The 20,520-nt window shown below is 47.5% G+C and overlaps 1 protein-coding gene across 1 annotated transcript; it reads right to left on the bottom strand.

Moving 5' to 3' along the window:
- Nucleotides 1–459: 459 nt before the first annotated feature.
- Nucleotides 460–17,473, bottom strand: SERPINA12 (serpin family A member 12). Its single transcript, XM_030803191.1, has 5 exons — nucleotides 17,284–17,473; nucleotides 11,054–11,720; nucleotides 9,085–9,355; nucleotides 2,694–2,841; nucleotides 460–678 (listed from the first exon to the last, which is right to left on the bottom strand). Exons 2-5 carry the CDS (start codon nucleotides 11,685–11,687, stop codon nucleotides 487–489), a joined length of 1,245 nt encoding a protein of 414 aa, XP_030659051.1. The 5' UTR covers nucleotides 11,688–11,720; nucleotides 17,284–17,473; the 3' UTR covers nucleotides 460–486.
- Between the last annotated feature and the right edge of the window lie 3,047 nt (nucleotides 17,474–20,520).

Below are 20,520 nucleotides of genomic sequence, written 5' to 3'. Positions count from 1 at the left end.
CGCCCCAAAGGGAGTGGCAAGACCTTCACTTCAGAAATAAGAACACAGACTCAGAGAGGGTTTGTGGCTTTTCCGAAGATACCTCATTCTAGGATTTGAACCCCAGTCTCTCACTCCAGACCCCAGGTACCTGTTGTGGCCCATACCTTCCACAAATTATCCACGAACAGCCAGTCAACCTGGGGCAGGGCTGTGGGGGAGAAACATTTGTTTATTAAATCACAGAGTCCCTCTGCCCACTGGAGGGGAGAGGAGAGTGCCACCAAGTGGGTGGGGGTGGGACATTGAATCCCAGCATCTGAATGGGCAGGGAGGAAATGGGGCACAGGACTTCTAGAACTGGCAGTTTTGCTCATTCGGGCAGTCTAGGGAGATGGTGGCGGGGAGAGACTAAACTGAAATGTGCCTGTGACTTCCATCTCAGGAAGATGGAACATGTTCAACCCCAAGCCGTGTTCCGGGTCTGCGGCAAGCAGGAATTCTCCTTTATTTTCCAACAGGGTTAACAATCTTTCCCAGGAAGAGCACGGAAGGTATTTTCTCGCTGTAAATCAGCAGCAGATAGGGTTTGTCTATCTTGACGACGAGTGGTGTCTGCATGGGCAGAGTTTGTGCTCCGGTGCCAGCGGACCCCTCCGTACCCCTCTCATCCATCTTCAGCTCAGCCTTGTGCACAGCCTACGGAAGCCAAGAGCAAAGTCAGGGCCTGCCAAGCTGCTTGGCGACCATAGTGGGCCGGAGGCCCAGAGAGGATCAGAGAGGGAGGATCAGAGAGGCATCCAGCACAGCAGTAACTTGGTTTACTCCAGGGTTCCTGGCTCTTTTGCTATTAATGCTGGAGAATATTCGACAAGCAGATGCCGCATGAAGGAAAAGATGGTGCAGGGGGAGCATCAGTTATGCGAGTTGGTGGGAGGAGAGATGGAGTGGGGTTTGCTTCTCTTTCTCATGGGTTACAGGGAAGGATCAACCATAGCCATGGCAGAAAAGGTCTCCTGGGCTGTAGCTGGGTGAAAGTGAGGTGGTGGTACCCCCACCCTGAAGCCTCCAGCACCTCCTTTCATCCACCTGGTGGATGGTTAAGAGGGAGAAGGATTCTGGATTAGCTCTTTGAGATGACTTGCATCCCAAATCCACTCCAAAGGCATCAACATCTGTAAACAGGTGATCAGTACTGGGAAACTAGTGGGCATGTGTGAAATCCTGGCACATTTCTTTCTAGCCTACAAAATTCTCACAATTTTACTTGCAGAAAACAGGACAGTATCCTGTGTTAGAATCACAGCTATCAGCAAACATAACTACAGAAAGAAATGAGCCATTAAACTCAACAAGACCTTCAGAGCTGGTGTTGAATGTTTGTGGGAAGTCTGTGGCAGGAAAGCTCAAAAGTGAGAGAATTTTAGTAACTGTGTTTCTTATGTCAACATGAAAAATACAGTGGAGTCTGTGCCATCTGATTCAGAGCAGCGGGTTCAGCTTGGCAAGCTGGATCCTTCCCAGAATGGCTCGAACCTCCCACTTTATCTCCACTAAGCACCCAATCCCCACCACCCACTACTCCATGATATCCAAAAACCCCCAGCCTTGGCCACCCTGCTGCACCCATCCCCGCACCCATCTCTGCTTGTTGAAATCTTTCTCCTCCTTCAATGCCTTTTTAACCCCAAAGTAGGGTTGCCAGGTGAAATATAGGACACCCAGTGAAATTTGAATTCAAGATAAACAATGAATATGTTTTAGTGTAAGTGTGTCCTGTGAAATATTCAGAACATACTGGCATTAAAAAATTTATTCATCATTTATCTAAAATTCAAATTTAATTGGCTATCCTGTATGAAATCTGCTAAATCCAGTGACTCTACCTATATGGTGCTCTCTTCTTGCCCCAGACAGTCAGGTGCTCACATTTGCCAGAGGCCACAGGCCCCTTTGCTTGGTCATCTCTTCCTATGCAGCACGTGCTTACGCCAACTCATACGAAACATGTGGCCTTGGGTGCGGTGGCTCACGCCTGTAATCCCAGCACTTTGGGAGGCTAAGGTAGGTGGATGACCTGAGGTCAGGAGTTTGAGACCAGCCTGGCCAATATGGTGAAACCCTGTCTCTACTAAAAATACAAAAAAATTAGCCGGGCATGGTGGTGGGCGCCTGTTATCCCAGCTACTCAGGAGGCTGAGGCAGGAGAATTGCTTGAACCTGGGAGGTGGAGGTTGCAGTGAGCTGAGATGCGCCACTGCACTCCAGCCTGGGCGACAGTGCAAGACTCCTTCAAAAAAAAAAAAAAAGGAAGGAAGGAAGGAAAAGAGAGAGAAAGAGAGAGAAAGAAAGAAAGAAAGAAAGAAAGAAAGAAAGAAAGAAAGAAAGAAAGAATGTGGCCTTTGAGAGAGGGTCTGGGTTAGACTTAGACTAGTTCTAGGCCTGATAACTGTTCCAGGCCTTGAACAATGTTTGCTACATTGAATTGATTTCCAAAACAGCAGCAGTTTTAAAGACTGGAAGCATGAGGCTGGGGGAAGTTGTGTGGTTTGCCCAGGATCACGAGGTTGGTAAGGGGCACAGCTGGATTCATGGCCGCCCTGACTGGTGGGTGGAGTCCTGGCTCTGACAGCCACTGTGACCCTGGCTCTGGCCTGGGGCTGGGGGAAGGCCCCTGTGTTGCAGGGAGTGGAGTCCAGGCTAGGCAGGCTTACCTCGCTCACTTTCAGGCTGCGATAAGGGATGATCTTGGTGAGATCACCATGCTCCTCAAAGATTTTGGAGACACCTATGTAGGAGAGAGTCTTCTTCAGGTCGAAGGTGCCCGTCATGTGGAGTCTGGGCACAGACACATCTACGACCCTGGGGAATTGACATGACAAGGGTGAGTGGTCAAGTCCTGTCATGTTGCAGGGCAAGCCTCGGGATACATGACGAATGAAACGTGTGTCCTCCCAGCCCCAAAGGTCTCCAATCTCTCTCCATCCACAGAATGAGGAGGGGCTCCTTAACCCTGGGACCCTGGTTTCAAAACAGCGTAAGCTCTCTGAACCGTGTCCCTGCCTCCCAGCACACCTGCCCCAGAGCCCTCTTCAGGGAGTGTTCTCAAGTCTCAAGTTTCCCCATCTCAGAGCCTCTTCAGCCACAGTCACTGACGATGTCCCCACTGTAGTCGCTGCCATGCCTGAGCCCTGAGCCCATCCTGACCCCAGAAGACCTGACACTGGAGGGAACAAGGCACCCAGAATCTGGAGCTAGACAAAACTGAGTTCAAATCCACTCTGCCTCTCATGAGCTCTGTGACCTTCCCTCTCTAAGTCACTTGTGCGAGAAGGAAGATGATCATCATCGCTCCCGTGGGACACTAGGGGTGCTAAGGCAAATGCAGACAAGGCGCTCAGCAGACAGTTGGTGCTTAGCAGGTGTCCATCCTCCTGCCCTCCAACTAGCAGCTTCACATCCTCTGTGGCTGAACCGCGCTCAGCCTCCCGCCCGGAGCCTGGGGCCCAGGGGCTCCTGAGGTACGTGCAGACCCTGGATTCCTGTTCACCTGGCCTTGCACCCTATTTTCCCACCTACCCAAGGACCTCATTCCTGCCTATATGTCCTCTCTCTCCTGCACCATCCTTAAACAGTGCCCCTTTGAGCCTCCTCTGGAGGAGGCTGCACGCTAGAGGGACCCTATCCTCAAAAACTAATGCCAAGACATCTTTCTTGGCCCTGAATAGCCTCTCCAGCTTCCAGCCCATTTCTTTTCTTCCTTTTATAGCAGCTATCTCCACTCCCTCTCACGATTGCCTCAGTCCACTCCAGTCAGCTCTTTGACCTCAACTTTTTATGGAAGCAACTCTTTCCAAAGTCACCGTTGACAACTAGCCCCACGTCCCAGAGCCAAATCTCAGTGAGCTGCACCTGACGGTAATCCCTTTCCCCAAGGTGAAAAGCATCCCAACTCCACCCCTTGAGGCTTCTCCTCCTGCCCCACCACTCCTGCCCCTCTCTGGCTCCACCCCACCCATCTCTACTGGCTACACTGCTGCTTCGAGGCTCAGAGCCTGGTCCCCTTCTCTTCTTCACCTTCACTCCCTCCCCATGCATGTCATTCAGTCTCACAGCTTTGAATATCATCAACAGGCCCAACGACTCCCAAATTTACCTTTCCACTCATTCGTTCACTCAACAAACATTTATTAAATGCCTACTGTATACCAGGTGCTGTTCTAGGTGCTGGAGATGCATCTATGAACACAACAGGCAAAGATCCCTGCCCCTGACTGTGTGTTCTAGCAGGGAAGACAGGTGATAGAATCAACACAACAAAAAGTACCACCTAAGCCTACATACATGTACTAGCAGTACGCAGAAGGCAGTAAGTGCAATGGAAAAAAATAAATAGATCAATTTGCAGGAATCAAGGATTGGTCCAAGGTTTGAGCAAACCTTGAGGCAGGCAAGAGAATTAGACAAATTGGACTTTTTTTTTCCTGAATAAAATGGGGAGTCACTGTAAGGTTTTGAACAGAGGAGTGACATAGTCTAGCTTAGGATTTAAAAGGATCATTCTGTTGCCTCTGTTAAGAAGATACTCTTGGTGGTGGTGTTGTGTGTAGTGGGGATGGGCAAAAATTGATGCTGGGAGACCATCTGGAAGCTAGTGTGGTTGTCAGATGTTGGAAGACACAGAGACGGCGGAAAGATACCAAATTCCAGATGTGGTGTGCTGTAGGCTAAAGGAGTTTTCTGACAGACTGAATGAGGCATTTGAGAGTGGTTAGGGTGACTCCAGGGTTTTTGGCTTGAGCAACTAAAAAGATGGAGTCACCATTGACTGAGATGGGCAGGCTTGGGGAGGTTCTCTGGGGACAGATCGGGACGCCATTCTAGATGTGTTGACACTAAGCTCCAATTACACATCCAGGGGAGATTCTGGGTAAACAGAAAGATCCATGACTCTGGAATTTGGGGGAGAACAGGGGCTGGGGATGGAAGCATGGCAGTCGTGGTAATAGAGATGGTGTTTAAAGCTCTGAGCCTGTGCGCTCACTCAGGGGTAAGTATAGACAGAAAAGAAGGCTGGGAACTGAGCCCTGAGACACTCACCTCTGAGACCTGGAGGAGGAGAGGGGTCTCCAGCAAAGGAGATTGAGGAGGGGAGAGGTGGGAGGTGCCATGAGAGTGGAGAGCTGGAAGCCAAATGAAGAGCGCCTTAAGGAGGTGGGGACACCAACCAGCCAAAGAGCGAGGCCTGAGACTGACTGCACTCTGCGACACAGACACCCTTGGGACCCTGGGAAGGGAGCTCTCTGTGAGAAGTGGGTGCAGAAGCTGGACTGGAGTGGATTTAGGAGAGGATGAGAGGAACTAGGGGCTGTGAACAGAGGCAACTGCTTCATGGTATTCACCTGCAAAGGGGGAGTGATGAGATGGAGGAATAACTGGGGGAAAGCAGAGGTCAAGAGAAGCTTTTATGTTGGGAAAAATAATAGCACTGAGATTACCTGCAGGCCAGCACAAGCCATACAGGCCTGCCTGCACAGAAGGCAGACACCTGCTTTGTCTTCTTGCATAGAAGCCACTTCTATGAGCTGTAAGTTTTCCCTGGCCCCCTGTGAGGTTTCATAATGGGAAAAATAAGAGCATCTTTGTATCTGATGGAAATGATTCAGAAGAGAGAAAAACATGCTGATGTATGAAAGCAAGGAGAGGATTTCTAGGGTGATGTTCCTGAGTAGCGAGGGGACGTATGTCCAGTGCATAAATGAGGAGGTTGGCTTTAGTTTGTGCCAACGTGGGAAAGCACTAAATGCAGCTGTGCTGATGGGTGAGTGCATATACCAATATGTACAGAAATGTGTGGGGGGCACCCAGGCTGGGAGTGGACCCTCAACACTTCCGAACAGGACAATGGCTATTTCAAAGCCACCAGCAGTTTTCTGCTGCTAAAGGTGGACCCTGGGAAATAGAGCTTTTCCTCTGGGGAAATCAGAGCAGCACCTGGCCTCAAATTATGCAAATCCAAAGCAGGTGCCTGCCTCTTGCATAGAGGCCAGGGGGAAGTCATCCGAAGCCTAAATTCTGACATGTTCTACCCACATGTAAGTTGGTGTGTGTCTGTTGACTTGGTTACTTCTTTTAGGGAAAAGGTGATTTTTCTGCTCAGTGTCTTCTAGGCCCTCCAGTCTGGAGGGGACTGCAGAAAGAATGCATAGAGATAGCCTGTCCACCTCTGCTCTCCCATAGCGGGCCACTGAGCTGTCTGGACTAGGCTTCCCACCTGTAGATCAAAGCGACTTGACCACTTATCTCCCAGAAATAATGAGCTCAGAAGGTAGGAATACTTGCCTACCATGTTCTAACCAAATGTAATTCCCTGGGGACCGTGGGCAAGCCCCCTTGTCCTGCAAGAGGATTTAGAGTTTCTTCTCGGGAAAGTGGACAATACCCTTTCTGTCATTCCAAGGTGAGAAGTGACTGGGTAGGAAGACATCCCTGGGGTGAGAAGAACCTTCCTCTCCATGGCCCTCCTGGTGGGGAGGCCTGGCCTCAAGTCAAGGAGATTTGGAGAGCAGTCCCAGAGGGATGGGGGAGGCAGACCAGGCACTAGATAAATGGAAGGAGGTGCCCTGGAAGAGATGCTGAGAGCAGCCTACACTTGGACTTCATAAGACGCCACTGAGAGCAGCCTACACTTTACACTTGGACTTCACATGACACCACTGAGAGCAGCCTACTTTTGGACTTCACAAGATGCCAATTCTATGCGCTGTAAGTTATCCTGGGTCCCTGTGAGGAGCTTTGGTTCTGTTATTCCCAAATCTCCAGGAAGTCTGGCACTAGCCTACAGAAAATCTCAAAGGTTCTGTTCCACTCTTGTGTAAAGGTGCAAAAGGAGATGAAGCCTGAAGCCAGAGAGATGTGGTAGTGCCCAGGGAACATCTCTGTGTGGTTGATGGTGGCCTGATGGTGGTCATAGCACCAGGGGCTGCAGAGGGCCTCAGTGAGGGGAATGTGAAGCCCCCAGTGTAGCATCTGAGCTATAGCCCCATGGAGAAATTGTCAGACATGGCTTGGAATTAGGGGTGGAGTGCACTCAGGACGGTGAGTTCCAGCAAATCAACTGCAGGGTCTCAAGCCACTGTAATTTGAGTCCTACAGGAAATGTCATATTCTGGAGTCCGTGTCTCACAAAGCCAGGACTTCCGGATGAAGTGGGGTGGAAGATCTGGCATCCCTCCCATTTCTCACCTTCTCTTCACCTTCTACACCCCCCAGTTCCCTGGGGAGATGTCCCAAGACATCTCTGTGAACTCTAAAAATCTGTAGAGTGCAGGCTGAAACATGTCAGTCCCTTTGGGGATGTCCCCATGTTGAGACAACACAGGGGAACCCGTGGGTGGTAACTGAACTGAACTAATGTGACTCTGTTCACACGGAACATGACTTGGAGGCATTGCAGAATGCATCTCTGATATCTAGAGTGAGCTGCAGGCTTGAGAAAGGAAAATTCTGGTTCTGCATGCTTTCAATACAGTCACATTTATGGAAGGGGGAGCTAAGTGGCAGGGCATTCCAAGAGCGCTGCCATCCCTCAAGATCTGCACAGCCTCACCTGCCCTTCCCACTGGGAACATCTTTTTCAGTGGAAGAGCAGCCACTCTAGGGCTTCAACCTGAGGGTAAGAGGGTCAGATTTGCAGGACACCTGCCATTCAATAAACCAGAAGTTCAAAAGTTCAGCTGAGAATCTCGGAGCTCTGCCTCTTTAGACAATGGGAAGGAGAGAGGAATTTGCATTTGGGTGTGTCTTCTGTGGGGCAATGCTGTGCTAAGGCACATTTAATTCTCTCGAGAGTACTGTGGTGTTGGCAATATTATGGCCACACACCATAGATGAGAAAACCAGGTCTCAGCTAAAGGTTGTAACCTGGACCCCTCCTTTTGTTTCAGTGGCCAGACCCTGCCAACCCTTGCAGCTCCCTGGTTCCCAGTGGGAAGGGCAGGTGAGGCTACACAGATCTCAAGGGACGGCAATGCTCTTGGGATGCTCTGCTACTTGGCTCCCCCATCCCAGTACCATGACTTAATTGGAAGCATTCGGAATCAGAATTTCCCTTTCTTGAGTCTGCAGCTCACTCTAGATATAAGAGATGCATTCTGGAATGCCTCCAAGACAGTGTTCTGCATGAAAAGAGTTGCATCAGTTCAGTTACCAACCATGGGTTACTAAGCTCAGTCCTAGCATCATCAATACCTCTCTTGGTACCGTCCTTGGTGCCTGACAGGACATTAGGTGTGGCAGAGTTTCTTGGTAAATACATTTATGGAGATGCATGGGGAATGATGACAGGGACAAGGTGGAAGAGGGAAAGAGAACAGAGAAGAGGACATCTGACACCTGTCCAAGTGGAAACTGCCCACTCTGCTACATCCCCTTCACTGCTCTGGCTACTAGAGGCCACTAGCCCAGCCACTTTCAAGGCACTATGTATGTCCACGCTGACACTAAGTCCCCAAGACTTAAACCCAACACCAACTCTTACCTCTTCCCCCAAAATCTATCAGTAAGCAAGTGCCTGGGAGGAATTCTGTAGGCTTAGCATTAATCTAATATCAGTTTATGTTTTAAAAGAAAAATACTTACTCTTTTTGGTTCTTCAACTATTATTTGTATAACTTACTTTGGATACTTCATGGGTTTTGTTGTGACACCACAGTTGACAACATCATTCTACTCACAACTCACAGCTCTCTTTTACAGCCCGTGTTTGTCCTTGCAGTTTCCTTTGCTCCTCCCCCTTTCATACAGACTGCCACTCAGCTTTGAAGATTTGGCTCAAATGCTCTCTCATCTGTGAAGTCTTCCCTGACCACCACCCTCCACTAAGACTCCATCTACTGTGCTCTCACAGTCTTGATGAATCTCCCTCAAAGAGCCAAGCACTTCACTCTATTCCTATGATTTGTTCCCCAGTCTACTTCTCACCATGATATAAGTTTATTATAGAGCCCAGAAGGGGACTTGGCCATGAGGTAAGAGCTCAGATAGAAGAAATAAGAGGGAAGACAGGAGAAGGAAAAAGCTGCAAGGGCTAGGCACCCACTTTACCTGCGTGATAGTAATGTTTTCCATCTGGAGAAAGTGTCCACCTGCAATCCCTTCTCCAAGTGCATCAGCTTGCCCTCATCAGGAAGGATGAAGACGGCTGTGATATTTTTCTGGTAGGGTATTTCCAGGATGGTGCAAGAGAGCTTATCATCATAGCCAACTTGGTACATGCCACTACGGAACATCATGGGCACCTTGACTGAACTGTTTTTCTCCAGAAAGAAATCTTCCTCTTTAGTTACATTTGGATCAAACTCATGTTTCCACCTGGCTTAGATTGAAGAAAGACAAACAGACATGATTATCCCAAAGGAAAAAAGGTGACTAAATCCAACTAACCAGTAGTCTCTATCCACATAGATTCAGGGTGAAAGGGGATATTACAGGATATCAGGGAAGTCCTTGCCCTCATGCCATGTCCTGGAGATTTCTGATGAGATGGGCTCAGGTGTAATTATTAGTTCCCAAAGAAGCCAGGACTAGACTGCCAAATTAAGAGGGGAAAAGCAGACTACCATAAGCTCAGGTTCCCCTAAGCCTGAGAAAGCCCACTGATTATGTCCTAACAGAGGGGACTGCATTACAATTAATGAGGGCTAATTGAAAATGATGTGAGTAGAAATGCTTGATTCTAATCTGAGTCAGTCATGAAGGAGCTGCTCTCATGTGGAATTAAGAAAACTGGTGAAACAGTCTGCCATTGGGAGCTTGCCAAAGAGCAGTGAAAACTGAAGCCTAGGTGCCTGGACTCTGAAGATACCTTGACCTATTGGGCATAAACTCAGACCTGGGTCTTTCAAACTTGCTACCTCAGAGTCCTCATTATAGGGCCAACTCCCTGAGTTCACATCCTGGCCTCACTGTTCTATCTACCTGTCCAAAAGGTTATCAAGGGTTAACCTTGGGTAAATGTCTAAATCTCCCTGGACTTCAGTGTTCATATTTGTAGAATGAGGATATTGACAGCTACCTCATAAGGATGCCTTGACACATAGTGGGATAAGGCAGCACAGCTCAGTGCCTGTGTATAGTGAGTGTTGAGTAGGTGCTAGTCATCATCAGCATCATTATTTCCACTGTTATTCCTATTATTATCTAAGGGACATAAGGATTTCAGGAAATTCCAGATTCTCCTCTTTCCTTCTCTGGTTTGGGCAGATCGAGGTTTTAGACTGCCATTGGTCACCTTTTTTCTTCTTTAGCCATCAATCTGCCTGTGGATTTTGAGAACCCTCAATTTTTTATATTTAGTACCATGTTCCTGACACTCCAGCAGTGATTTTGTCTGGACTGATGGGTGTTGACCTCTGATTCTCACCTATTTTGGCCAACCTGTCTGTGTACATGTGTTCTGTGTGGTGTTGGGGGATAAAGTTGAAATTTGGAAACATTATTCCATCTTTTTTTCTGTCTCTCCATCAGATCTGGGAAATATATAAAGTCTGATAAGGAGAATTTATATAATATATATATATAAGGAGACCCACCAAGTGATCACCATCACCATAATCAACACAATCGCCATCTCAGGTGTCTGCTTAGAGTGCTGGAAAGCACACAGTGCTAGGGCCAGGAGAAATGTGTTCCAGACCTGACTCTCAATGATGGGCTTTGTAACTTGGAGTAAGTTAGTTACTCTCTCTCTCTGAATTTTTTTTTTCTCATCTAAGAGATGGGAACAAAATGTCATTCCAATCTCTATAACCAATGTTGTGTTAGGATAATCACCAATTATGAAAATGATAGACTTCATAAAGCTCATTTCACATACATTTTCACTTTAAATCTCAATAATTGTATGATGAGTTATGTATCATGGTACCCATTTTACAGTAGGAAAAGTGAGGTTCTGAGAGGTAAATCACATATGAATTCAAGGTCACAGAGCAAACAAGTGGCTAACTCAGGTTTTTAACCCAAGTCTAGTGGTCATCCTATTCTTTCCACACCAATATGCCAAAAGCATTACCTCGAAAGAAAATATAATTTGCAAGAAGCATCACAGTGCCAGGGTCTATATTCTCGATCAGGTTGTTAATTTTCCCATGGGTTTTATGACTGATAAAGTCATTGATCTGCTTCTGAGTCACTTCCAAATTCTGAAAGTCGGTAAGGATGGTTTCGGCACTGTAAAAGTTCTTGGCATCTTCCAAAAACTTACGCTGTGGCTGCAGCCTATGGTCAATGAACAGCATGTTCCCGATGCTCAATTTGAGGTCCTGGGTCTTCTGGACCAGCTCGTGGATGATGTAATGGAAGCCCTCATGAAGCTCTTTTTCTGGCATCTTTCTGAAGTTGAACCCCTGCTTGATCTCGTCCAGGGTGCTGTCCTGGGCACCCAGGCACAGCATGGAGAAAGCTGTAGAAATGCTCAAGGGGGATAGGAAGATGTTCCTGCCAGGGTTGTTAAAGGTCAGCTTCTTGAGCAGCTTAAAGCCAAAGTCCATGTTCTGCCTTGCAAGCTCCTTGGCTGCCATCCTTTGCTTCCACCCTTGGGCCTGGCTCAAAGCTTTATAATTCGTTGGTGAGAAGCTCGGCTTTAGAAGACCTTTCACGGTGAGGAGAACAGCCAGAAAAATGGCCAGGCCTAGTGTGGGGTTCATTTTCCTTGAAGAATATCCTGTTGAGTAGTAGACCTGAGGTTAGCAGAAAAAAAGAACATGATAACCCCATTGCCTACATGTTACCCAGAGGAAGACCAGATGAAAGAAGAAATACAGTGACTAGTATGTGTTGTACATAGCAGTTTATGAGTGCTTTGACCCCTTTATAGCATTTAAACTTTATAATCACCCTGGGGACTAGAAATGACTTTCTACATTTTGTAAATAGGAGGACTGAATGTAGAAGACATCTCTTGTTTTTGTGCCCTCTTTATGGAAACAGTCTCAATTCATTTGAGGAACAGCTCTCCTTCCCTCCATTGGACCACAGTGAGGATACCCCGTAGTGTAGGCACGTGGCCCAGACCTACCATCATAATACTTCATTCCTTTGCCACACTGGCTGGTTAAAGATGAGAGTGTGGACCAAAATTAGACCACTCAGTGTCTTTCTAAGGGAATGCAAAACCCCCTAAACTTTGGGGCAGCTAGCTTTGTGAAGTAGCCCTGAAGCTGAATGTGGCCATGGTTTCTACATGTAGAAGGAGAGGAGAGTGATAGAGGGAGGTCGAAAGACAGAAATGGACTGACACATCCGATGACATCTTCGGAGACCCTGGACTAAGCTTTAACTCAGTTTGCTACCCACTTCCATGTTTCCAAGTTATAAAAGCCAATAAATTTCCCTTTCAGAGTTGGCTGGTTTGAGGTGAATTTTTCCCCTTCAGCCAAAAGAATTATGACTAATTTGCAGAGATCAAGCCCTTTGTTTAAGCTCATATGTTCTCTAGGTGGTGGATACTCATTCCAAGAGGACTTAGGTCTCCAGGAAACCACCTTCCCTACACCCTTCCCAAGGAGGGAAGAGGATGGCACCATGGGAGAGGAACAGCCAGGTCTGCCTGGCTCTGGACTTTGCTCCTTTCACCCACCTCTCAGCTTTGACATCTTCCAACGGCACTGTGAGCTTCTGGGAGACAAGACTGTTTTCCCTTAATCTCCAGCCCTAATGCTGCAGCGAGATGCCAAAAGCATGTTGGCCTAAAAAGCTTATTGATTTCTCTAGTTGGACATACTACTGTCAGTGATGGTTACACCCATTTATATGTAAAACGAAGGCAGATTTCTTTGCTTGGTCATCTGTTATATCATTTAATCTGCTTTCTTCCTGTGATTTATATCTTACATGTCTGTAATCCGTGGGTAATATCCTGTCCACAGTAAAGGTTATTCATGATTGTCTTAGATTGGGTTCCCTAGAAGCAGAACCTGAGATGGGGATTTAGGTGCATGTTATGTATTGAGGCAGTTGTCTTCCCTGTAGGGAAGCGAGGGAAGTGGGATGGAAAAGGGAAGGAGCCAAGGTGACATCTAGCCTTGGCCTGGTCCACAGCGGGAGGGCTCTCCAGGCTGGCCTTTTGGATAGAATCAGTCAGTTGGTGGCTGTGATCTGTCCTCTGGATGCAGGTCATGGTGCATAACTGGGTCAGTTAGGTCTTGTCAGCCAAGGACAATTTTCTGGAGAGGGGAGGGGAGCTGTGAGCTGTCAGCAGCCAACCCTCACAGCAGCACCAGCAAAAGGGAACTGGGTCAGCCACCAACAGGGTCTGCGCAGCTAAATTCCCAAGGCTGGATCTTTCTGGTTGACTGAATAAGCAGATGAATGAACACTAGGCAGGGCCTGTACCTAGGAGTGTCCCCAGTTCCCAGGTTCTTCATGTCCAAATCCTTCTATGCCAAGCACTGTGGATAGAACCTTGATCACAACAAAGGTCTTCAAGGAGTTTGTAGTATAGTATTGGAAAATTCTAGTGAATACTGCTCATTGCTTCCTCAGCATCCATTCTCCCAGCTTCCCAATAGATCCTCGTCTTCCTTCTTCTCCTCTTCCCCTTCCTCCCCTTCTTCTCCTCTTATCCTCTTCTCCTCATCTTCTCTTTCTTTTTCTTCTTTTCAATAATATACTCTTCTCTCAGGCAGCCCATGTGCATCAGGGACACAAACCCCTCCCAGCTCCAAGGGAGGGCCTGATTGGTGCAGGGGCATCTCAACTCTCCTGCTACTGGTTGGTTCAGGAGCCAGACTTAATCCAATCAGTGCAGGCAGGAATTTCTGCCCTGATCATTGTTTAGGGAGGGGCATGTGGCTTAAGATGTGCAATGAGGGAGGATTTCAAGACTGTTTATTGGAATGTTGGGCTGCTGGCCTGTCTCTTTCCTGGGATGTCCTGGGCAGGAAGGCATGGCACGCAGGGACTAACAGCAACTTTGCCCCATGAGGGAAGTGACTCTAAGACAAAGCCATAGCACAAAGAGGATGCATCCAAGGGCTCTTAAGAGAAACCAGAGCTGGGTCCGTGGAAAAAGCTGACCCCAGAGCCCACCCTGCCTCTGGACTCCCAGTGACGTTGAGTTACATGGTCACTTCCTTGAAGCCAAAAACATCCTCACAAATAGGGGCTGATACATATTTTTTAAAACACCAGGACTACTAAGTAGTTAGGAGTTCTGTGCTCTGCTCTCCTGCCTTGGTAGCTGTGTGACATTCCAGAAAGCACTTTCCCTCTCTGAACCTAGGTGCTCTCTAAGCACCTTCTATCCCCAAAAACCACTTTTTGGTAAAACTTAATAACAGCTGGTGATGAACAAGGGCTCTATGGACTGTCTGAAAACAGATTGTAGAAGAGAAATTAGTAAGATTCCCAAGGATGCTTCAGATAAACAAAAGAAAATAGGAAAGATTCCATCTCAAGGTTTAGGGGGCTGCACTGTTTACAAAGGCTGCCTGGATTAAAAATAGAAGGTTCTGCTATTCAGAGTGGGCGCAAGTTCCCAGCGCCTAGGAGTGGAGAAGTTAAGACATGTCCCTTAAGGAGCTGAGAAAACATTCTCAGCAGCGAGGAAACCAGCAGCCTGGGAGGAGCCTTGGAGGAGGCTGGGCAGGGCAGGGCCGGAGCAGGGAAGGAACCTGCAGAAAGCACCATCCTGGGAACACTGTGTGGCACGCACAGCTTTACAGTGATGTTCAGTCACTGATCCCTAAACATTGTCAAGTTTCAGAAACGAGAACGGATTATGGAATTCCAGGTCTGGATAGCGGTCCTCCCCTACTTGTGTGTTTGTTAGGTATTTCGAGGCAAGTCTCCTCACCCTTCAGGCTTTCAATATCTTCATCTATTAAATGAGGGGGAGGTGGTGACTATTTGGTTTCTTCCCTCATGAGATGCTGCTGATCAGGTGGCACTGCCACCCCCCCCCCCCCACCAAGGGACACAGCCCACACCCTGGCCTGGCCGGGTCTCAGCACCCTCCCATCTCAGCATGCCTATGTCACAGCAGTCTCCACCGGGCCTCCTGCCCTGGCTCCCTGAGTGCGAACATCTGGCCTTTCTCCCCCAAACAGCCCACACCAGCCTCATTCTGGGCCTTTCCATCTGTCATCACGGGCTTTAAACTGACCCAAATTTGTCAGTTGGGTTAGATGCCTGAGTAGGCTAATTTTTTAATTCCATCAATTAAAATAGCTGAACAACTGGTTATTTCCCAATCAATTGATAGGTTGCTCTCCTGAGTTGAGCAATTGTTTGTTGGCTTTTAGTTTGGAATGTGTGTGTGTGTGTGTGTATCTGTGTGTGTTTGGCTGTCACTCAAAATAAATAAAGAGATAAAACTAAAACAAAACCAAGAAAAAAAAGAACAAGATAGAAACCAAACCCCATGGGGTACACATGGGACACATGAAGCTGTAGTCAGTATTTCAATTCTCTGACCATGCTGCTCCCATGTTCCCTATTAATTTGGAAAAATAATTCCCTCCTCTTATGACTAGATAAAATAGCACCTCACTGACCCAGAAGTCATTCATCCTAAAGACAGATCCAAACCAGGTGGGAAGCGTTGGCACAGGTAGCACAGGCGGCTTAAATCTACAGGAGAGGGAGTTTCCCTGTGGGAGGGCACTGCTTCCACCTCCCATACCGTCCAGATCAGCCAACTGAAGCAACAGTGAGCTGTGACAGCAGACTCAACAATAATAAAATTTCTAATTTTACAAAGTGCTTCCCCCGTTATCACCACAGTTTGAAGAAACAAAACCTAAACAGGGATAACACACACAGGCTACAGAAGGTCTACTCCGTGCCCAGTGGTTTGGAACCACAGTTTCCTTTAGAGAGACCTCCCCCTGCCCTCTGGCAGGTCACTCCTCTCCTGATAGTTGACCACCCTACCTCTCTTCCCTGGGATGAAATTGACTGGCTAGAAACAGTTGATGTAATATCCTTCCTCAAGCCAATGAGACCAAAAAGTTTAGAATGCTTTGGACAAGTTCCCATGTCTTGAGAACCAATAGAGCGAGCTTCAGGCAACCAATGTGTTGCCTGCTCATCGGGGAGATGCTTCCTACACTTGGCTGCATGCACCAGACACCCCTTCCTGCTCCAGAAACCCCTTCCTGCCCCAGGAACCCCAGGCCCTCTGAGATGCCACCTTTCGTCAGAAACTTTTCAGAGCACCCCTTGGAATGTGCAGCACTTGGGTAAACCCGGTGCCCTCCTTTGGGCCGAGAAATCTGAGGAATCCTTGCTAAAGATGTGCCTTGGCCTCCCAACAGAAGACCCTCACCAGAGCCCTGCACTTGAAGAGCCACTGCAGGCCTGTTCTGTGGCTCACCTGTTTTAAAGGACTGATATTGCTTTAAGAATAAATCACTCTATATACATTAGAAATTAAATTATTATTTTGAAAAGCACATTTAGAACTAAGTGGTGGTAGGACATATCTTCTCTCCCCTGTTAGAAGTAAGAGAAGCCCCATAAACAAACTCTGATGACCACAGCAATATACTTTCTCTTCCTTCCTGGAAAACAAAGAGTGGAGCACATCCCCATTCTGCTTCTTAATTTGCCCTCTAGATTTCTGCCTTCATTCTTTAAGAAATATGTTTGAGTCCTCACTCTGTGTCAGGCACTGGGGCACTAGAGCAATGCCCAGGAAATGGTCCATATTGATGCTGCAGATTGACTTTCAGCCCAACAAGCCCTACAGTCTTCTCCAAACCCTCAAGAACCTTCCAGCTGTTTGCCTGACCTGGTCCTCCTCCCCTTCCGTGACTGCATTCTAGGAGGAGGGGTATGTGGGTTGGAAAGGCTGAGAGATCATTGACTTCAGGACTATCTGTGCCATAAAGAGGGAAATGAGGCCCAGAGTGGTCAAAGGAAGAGATCGTTGTTGCAATGTGCATCATTGGTGAAGGCAATTCTGCAGAAATGCATTGAACAGGCTGCTTCACCTCACTTTCTCCATGAACCAGTGAGTTGATGGATCCAGCCTCTGTCCTCAGAGAGAGATAAAGATTCACAAACAGCACATACAAGGCTGACTGTGGCCAACATCATGCAGCAGGGGTGGACTCAAGTTGGAGGGACCACTTATGTCCCAAGACCTCTCCCATCCCCAAATTCATGAAGCTTTTCTCTTTAGAAAAGCACTGGGCACTAGACATCCGTAACACCCTGCCAAAGATATTCAACAAATTCCTCAAGAGGGGTTTACCTGGATTTTGGTGATCCTCTAGAATTTTCCTTTCATACACCCACCTGTGGACAGTGCTATATCCTCCCTCAATCTGAAGCAAGCTTCGTGTGGAAAAGGCAAGAAGCACCAGATCTTTTGGAAGGGAAGTTCTCATACTCACAGTACATTCAGAAGTCCACTGAGCCAGCCAAATGCACCTGCCTTTCTTGCTTTATTATTTATACTTCCATGGCCTCTTGGAAGAGTAAGGCCAATAAATGAGCTGGTGTGAGTGGGCAGGTGATGGAGGCTTTGGGAGCAATGGCCACACCACCTCCCTGGGAGTTCTCCTCACCTGTGGAGGCAGCAGCATGATATTGTACTGGCCACACCCACTGGGCTGTGGCTTCCCTAATGAAGTCCACTAGACACCTTTTGCAAGGACTCTGTTTCCCAATCTCTCTCTGGGTATGGAAGCCAGAACAGTCTACAAGTAGATAAGCCTGGAGTCCTAATACTAAATATTCAACCCAAATATCATCATTGCTGCCCATGGGAACAGGTTGATAACTGGGTTTCTTGGGGTCATTACCATGTATCTCTCACCATTTTCTTTTGCTATTTTTTCATGTGTTCCAAATTGTCAGCTCTGTTACCTTAGCTCACATCGAGTCCTTTGGGGAAAAAGTTCGAGGACAGACAAATAGACAACTAAATGCGTAGGTTCCGTTAAGAAGAACAGGAATTAAAAATTCACCTCAAAGTTCATGATCATGGAAATTACAAATTGCTTTCCTATTGCATATTTGTTGTGCTGGGGTGATGAGACTATGGTTGGGTTCTGTTGTGCTGGGGAGATGAGACTATGTCTGGGCTCTGTTGTCTCTTCCTCCCCCTTACTTTTCTATATTTTCCAAGTTGTCTTTAAAAAACAGATATTACTGCATAGTATTCCATGGTGTTGGCACATGTATACATATGTAACAAACCTGCACATTGTGCACATGTACCCTAAAACTTAAAGTATAATAATAATAAAAAAACAGATATTACTTTAGGATTAATTTTTCAAAGGCTTAAAATAAAATAAAATAAAATCCTTATCTGCAGTTTTATCACTTGGAGAGAGAAGCATTGATGACGTTTGGGAGCATTCCAAACCCACTGATCCTGGGATGGAAGAGCAATAAGCTCAACATGCCTATCTTCAATTCTGCTTTAGCTAGTGAGCTCCAGTGAGTGGAAAAAACATTCACATATTTCTTCCCCATTGAGTGGTGTTTCACAGTAGGTCGTATCTGACCGAAGCACCTTGGAGGCCTCGGAAGAGCCACGGGTGGTGTTTTTCCTTCCTTTGGGTTGATGCTTTTAGCAAAGACATGACTCTCATTCCCAGAGCTATTCAAAGCAGGTGACCCAGAGAAACCTTCTTGGAAAGAGGAGACACTAGTTCATTCCAAAGCCTGGTTCAGCCACAAACTCTATGCACTCAGGGCCTAGATGAACAAGGCCATGGGGTTGTGGATTCCAGAGCTGCCCAGATCAGAAACCATCCCCGAAGAAGCCCCTGAACCACCACCTTCCCTCACCCAGGGAGCAAGGCCTGCCTGCTGGGATGCATGGGTCAGAGACACCATGTGAACAGCGAGACGAGAGATTTCACACTGGCCGGCTCTGGTCACTAGGTTGCAGAGGAGACAGAAGGACAGGCTGAGACTAAGAAGTGCAGGTGGTCCTATTGTGACTGTAGAGGCTATAGCGATGGAAGATCAGAGCCAGTGAGGTGGACACTGACCCAGAATCCAGGTCTGTACCTCTGGTTTGGGAGGGAAAACCTGCCCTCTAATGACAGGGTGAGGCCTGTGTGAGTCTGAGGGTCATGCCTCCCCGCCTGCCCCAGACACACTCTGCTCCAGGGCAAATTCCCACGGAAGACATGCAGGGACAGGCCAGGGTAGGGATGCCCACTGAGCGACACGGGCAGCACTGGGGATGCCTGAGTTCAGACGGTGCCAGAGGCCAGTAGGCCATGGGCAGAGGGTAGCCACAGGTGGGCTGCCGGCCAGCCAGGCGCTACACCTTGGTTGGGAGTTGCCCGTCCTGACTGGGGAAGAGAACTCCGGAGGAGGTGCACGTCTGTGGAGAGCAGTGAAGGAAATAGGCATGGGAGGGAGCAGCCCCCTTCACGCGCCCATTAAGGGACCTCAGCCTAGACTTGAGGCTGCCCCGACTGCCTGTAGCCAAGATTCAGGTCCCGTGGATTTGTGCCTGGTGTTCATTGGGGGCTAGGAGGATGAAGGGGATTGTCTAGCCTGGGAAGATTATTATTATAAGTTAATGGGCCTAAGGCACTGGCCGGAGGCTGAGGGGTGGCCTGAATATTTTTTGCATTATTGCCTTGTGTAGGGGTGAGAGGGGAGCTAGGAATTTCTGGTCCTCATCCTCACTCTTTGGATCTCCCAGATGCAAGAAACATGTTAGTGACCATGCCATACCCTAACTCCAAGACCTCCAGTCTGATGGGAACACAGAACACAGAGATACAAGTCACACTAGGTAAGGGCCAAGGTAGAGGTAACTTTGGGAGATGAGAACATGCAGGAGGCACCTGATCCTAGGTGGGGTGCTTTGGACTGCGTCATAGATGGGGCACTCTTAAGCTGGGTTTTGAAGGATAAGTAGGTGTTCTCTAGGAGAAAACTGAGGGCAAGAGAAGTTATATCAAGGATTTTGCATCCTGGAGAAAGTGAGTGAACAATCTAATGCCTCCAGAAATTGTATATGTGACTTTGGGCTTCTGGTTCTTTAACTGCAAAATGCGAATAACCTATTTCTAAAGCAGTTGTTTCCATCCTGGGTGTGCGTTAGAATCATCTAGGAGCTTTAAAAATATCTATTTTCAGAACATTCCTCTAGAGATTTTGAGTTAGTTGATGCAGGATAAATCCTGGGTAAAGGTGCTTTTAAGAACTTCTCTCCAGGGAATTTAATGAGTACTCAAGGTTGAGAATCCCACTCCAAAGCAAGTGATTCCCAGGTCTTTAAAAGCATTCAGCCACCAGGTATTAAGATGGCTATAAAGCCACAGTATTAAGGTATTGGGACAGAGACAGACAAGTTGACCAATGGAACAGACTAGAGAATCCAACAGAGCCACACGGGAAGTCACCTGATATGTGACAACGGCATCGCTACAGTTCAAATGAAAGGATGATCCTTTCAATGAATGGTGAAAAAACAACAACAATAAAACACTAGTGAATGTCCATACAGGAAAAAAATAACAGTGACCATTTTACTCAACATACAAAAATTAATTT

Source organism: Nomascus leucogenys, chromosome 22a, assembly GCF_006542625.1.
Source record: "Nomascus leucogenys isolate Asia chromosome 22a, Asia_NLE_v1, whole genome shotgun sequence".
NCBI lineage: Eukaryota > Metazoa > Chordata > Mammalia > Primates > Hylobatidae > Nomascus > Nomascus leucogenys.
This window is presented reverse-complemented; position numbering and strand designations above follow the sequence as displayed.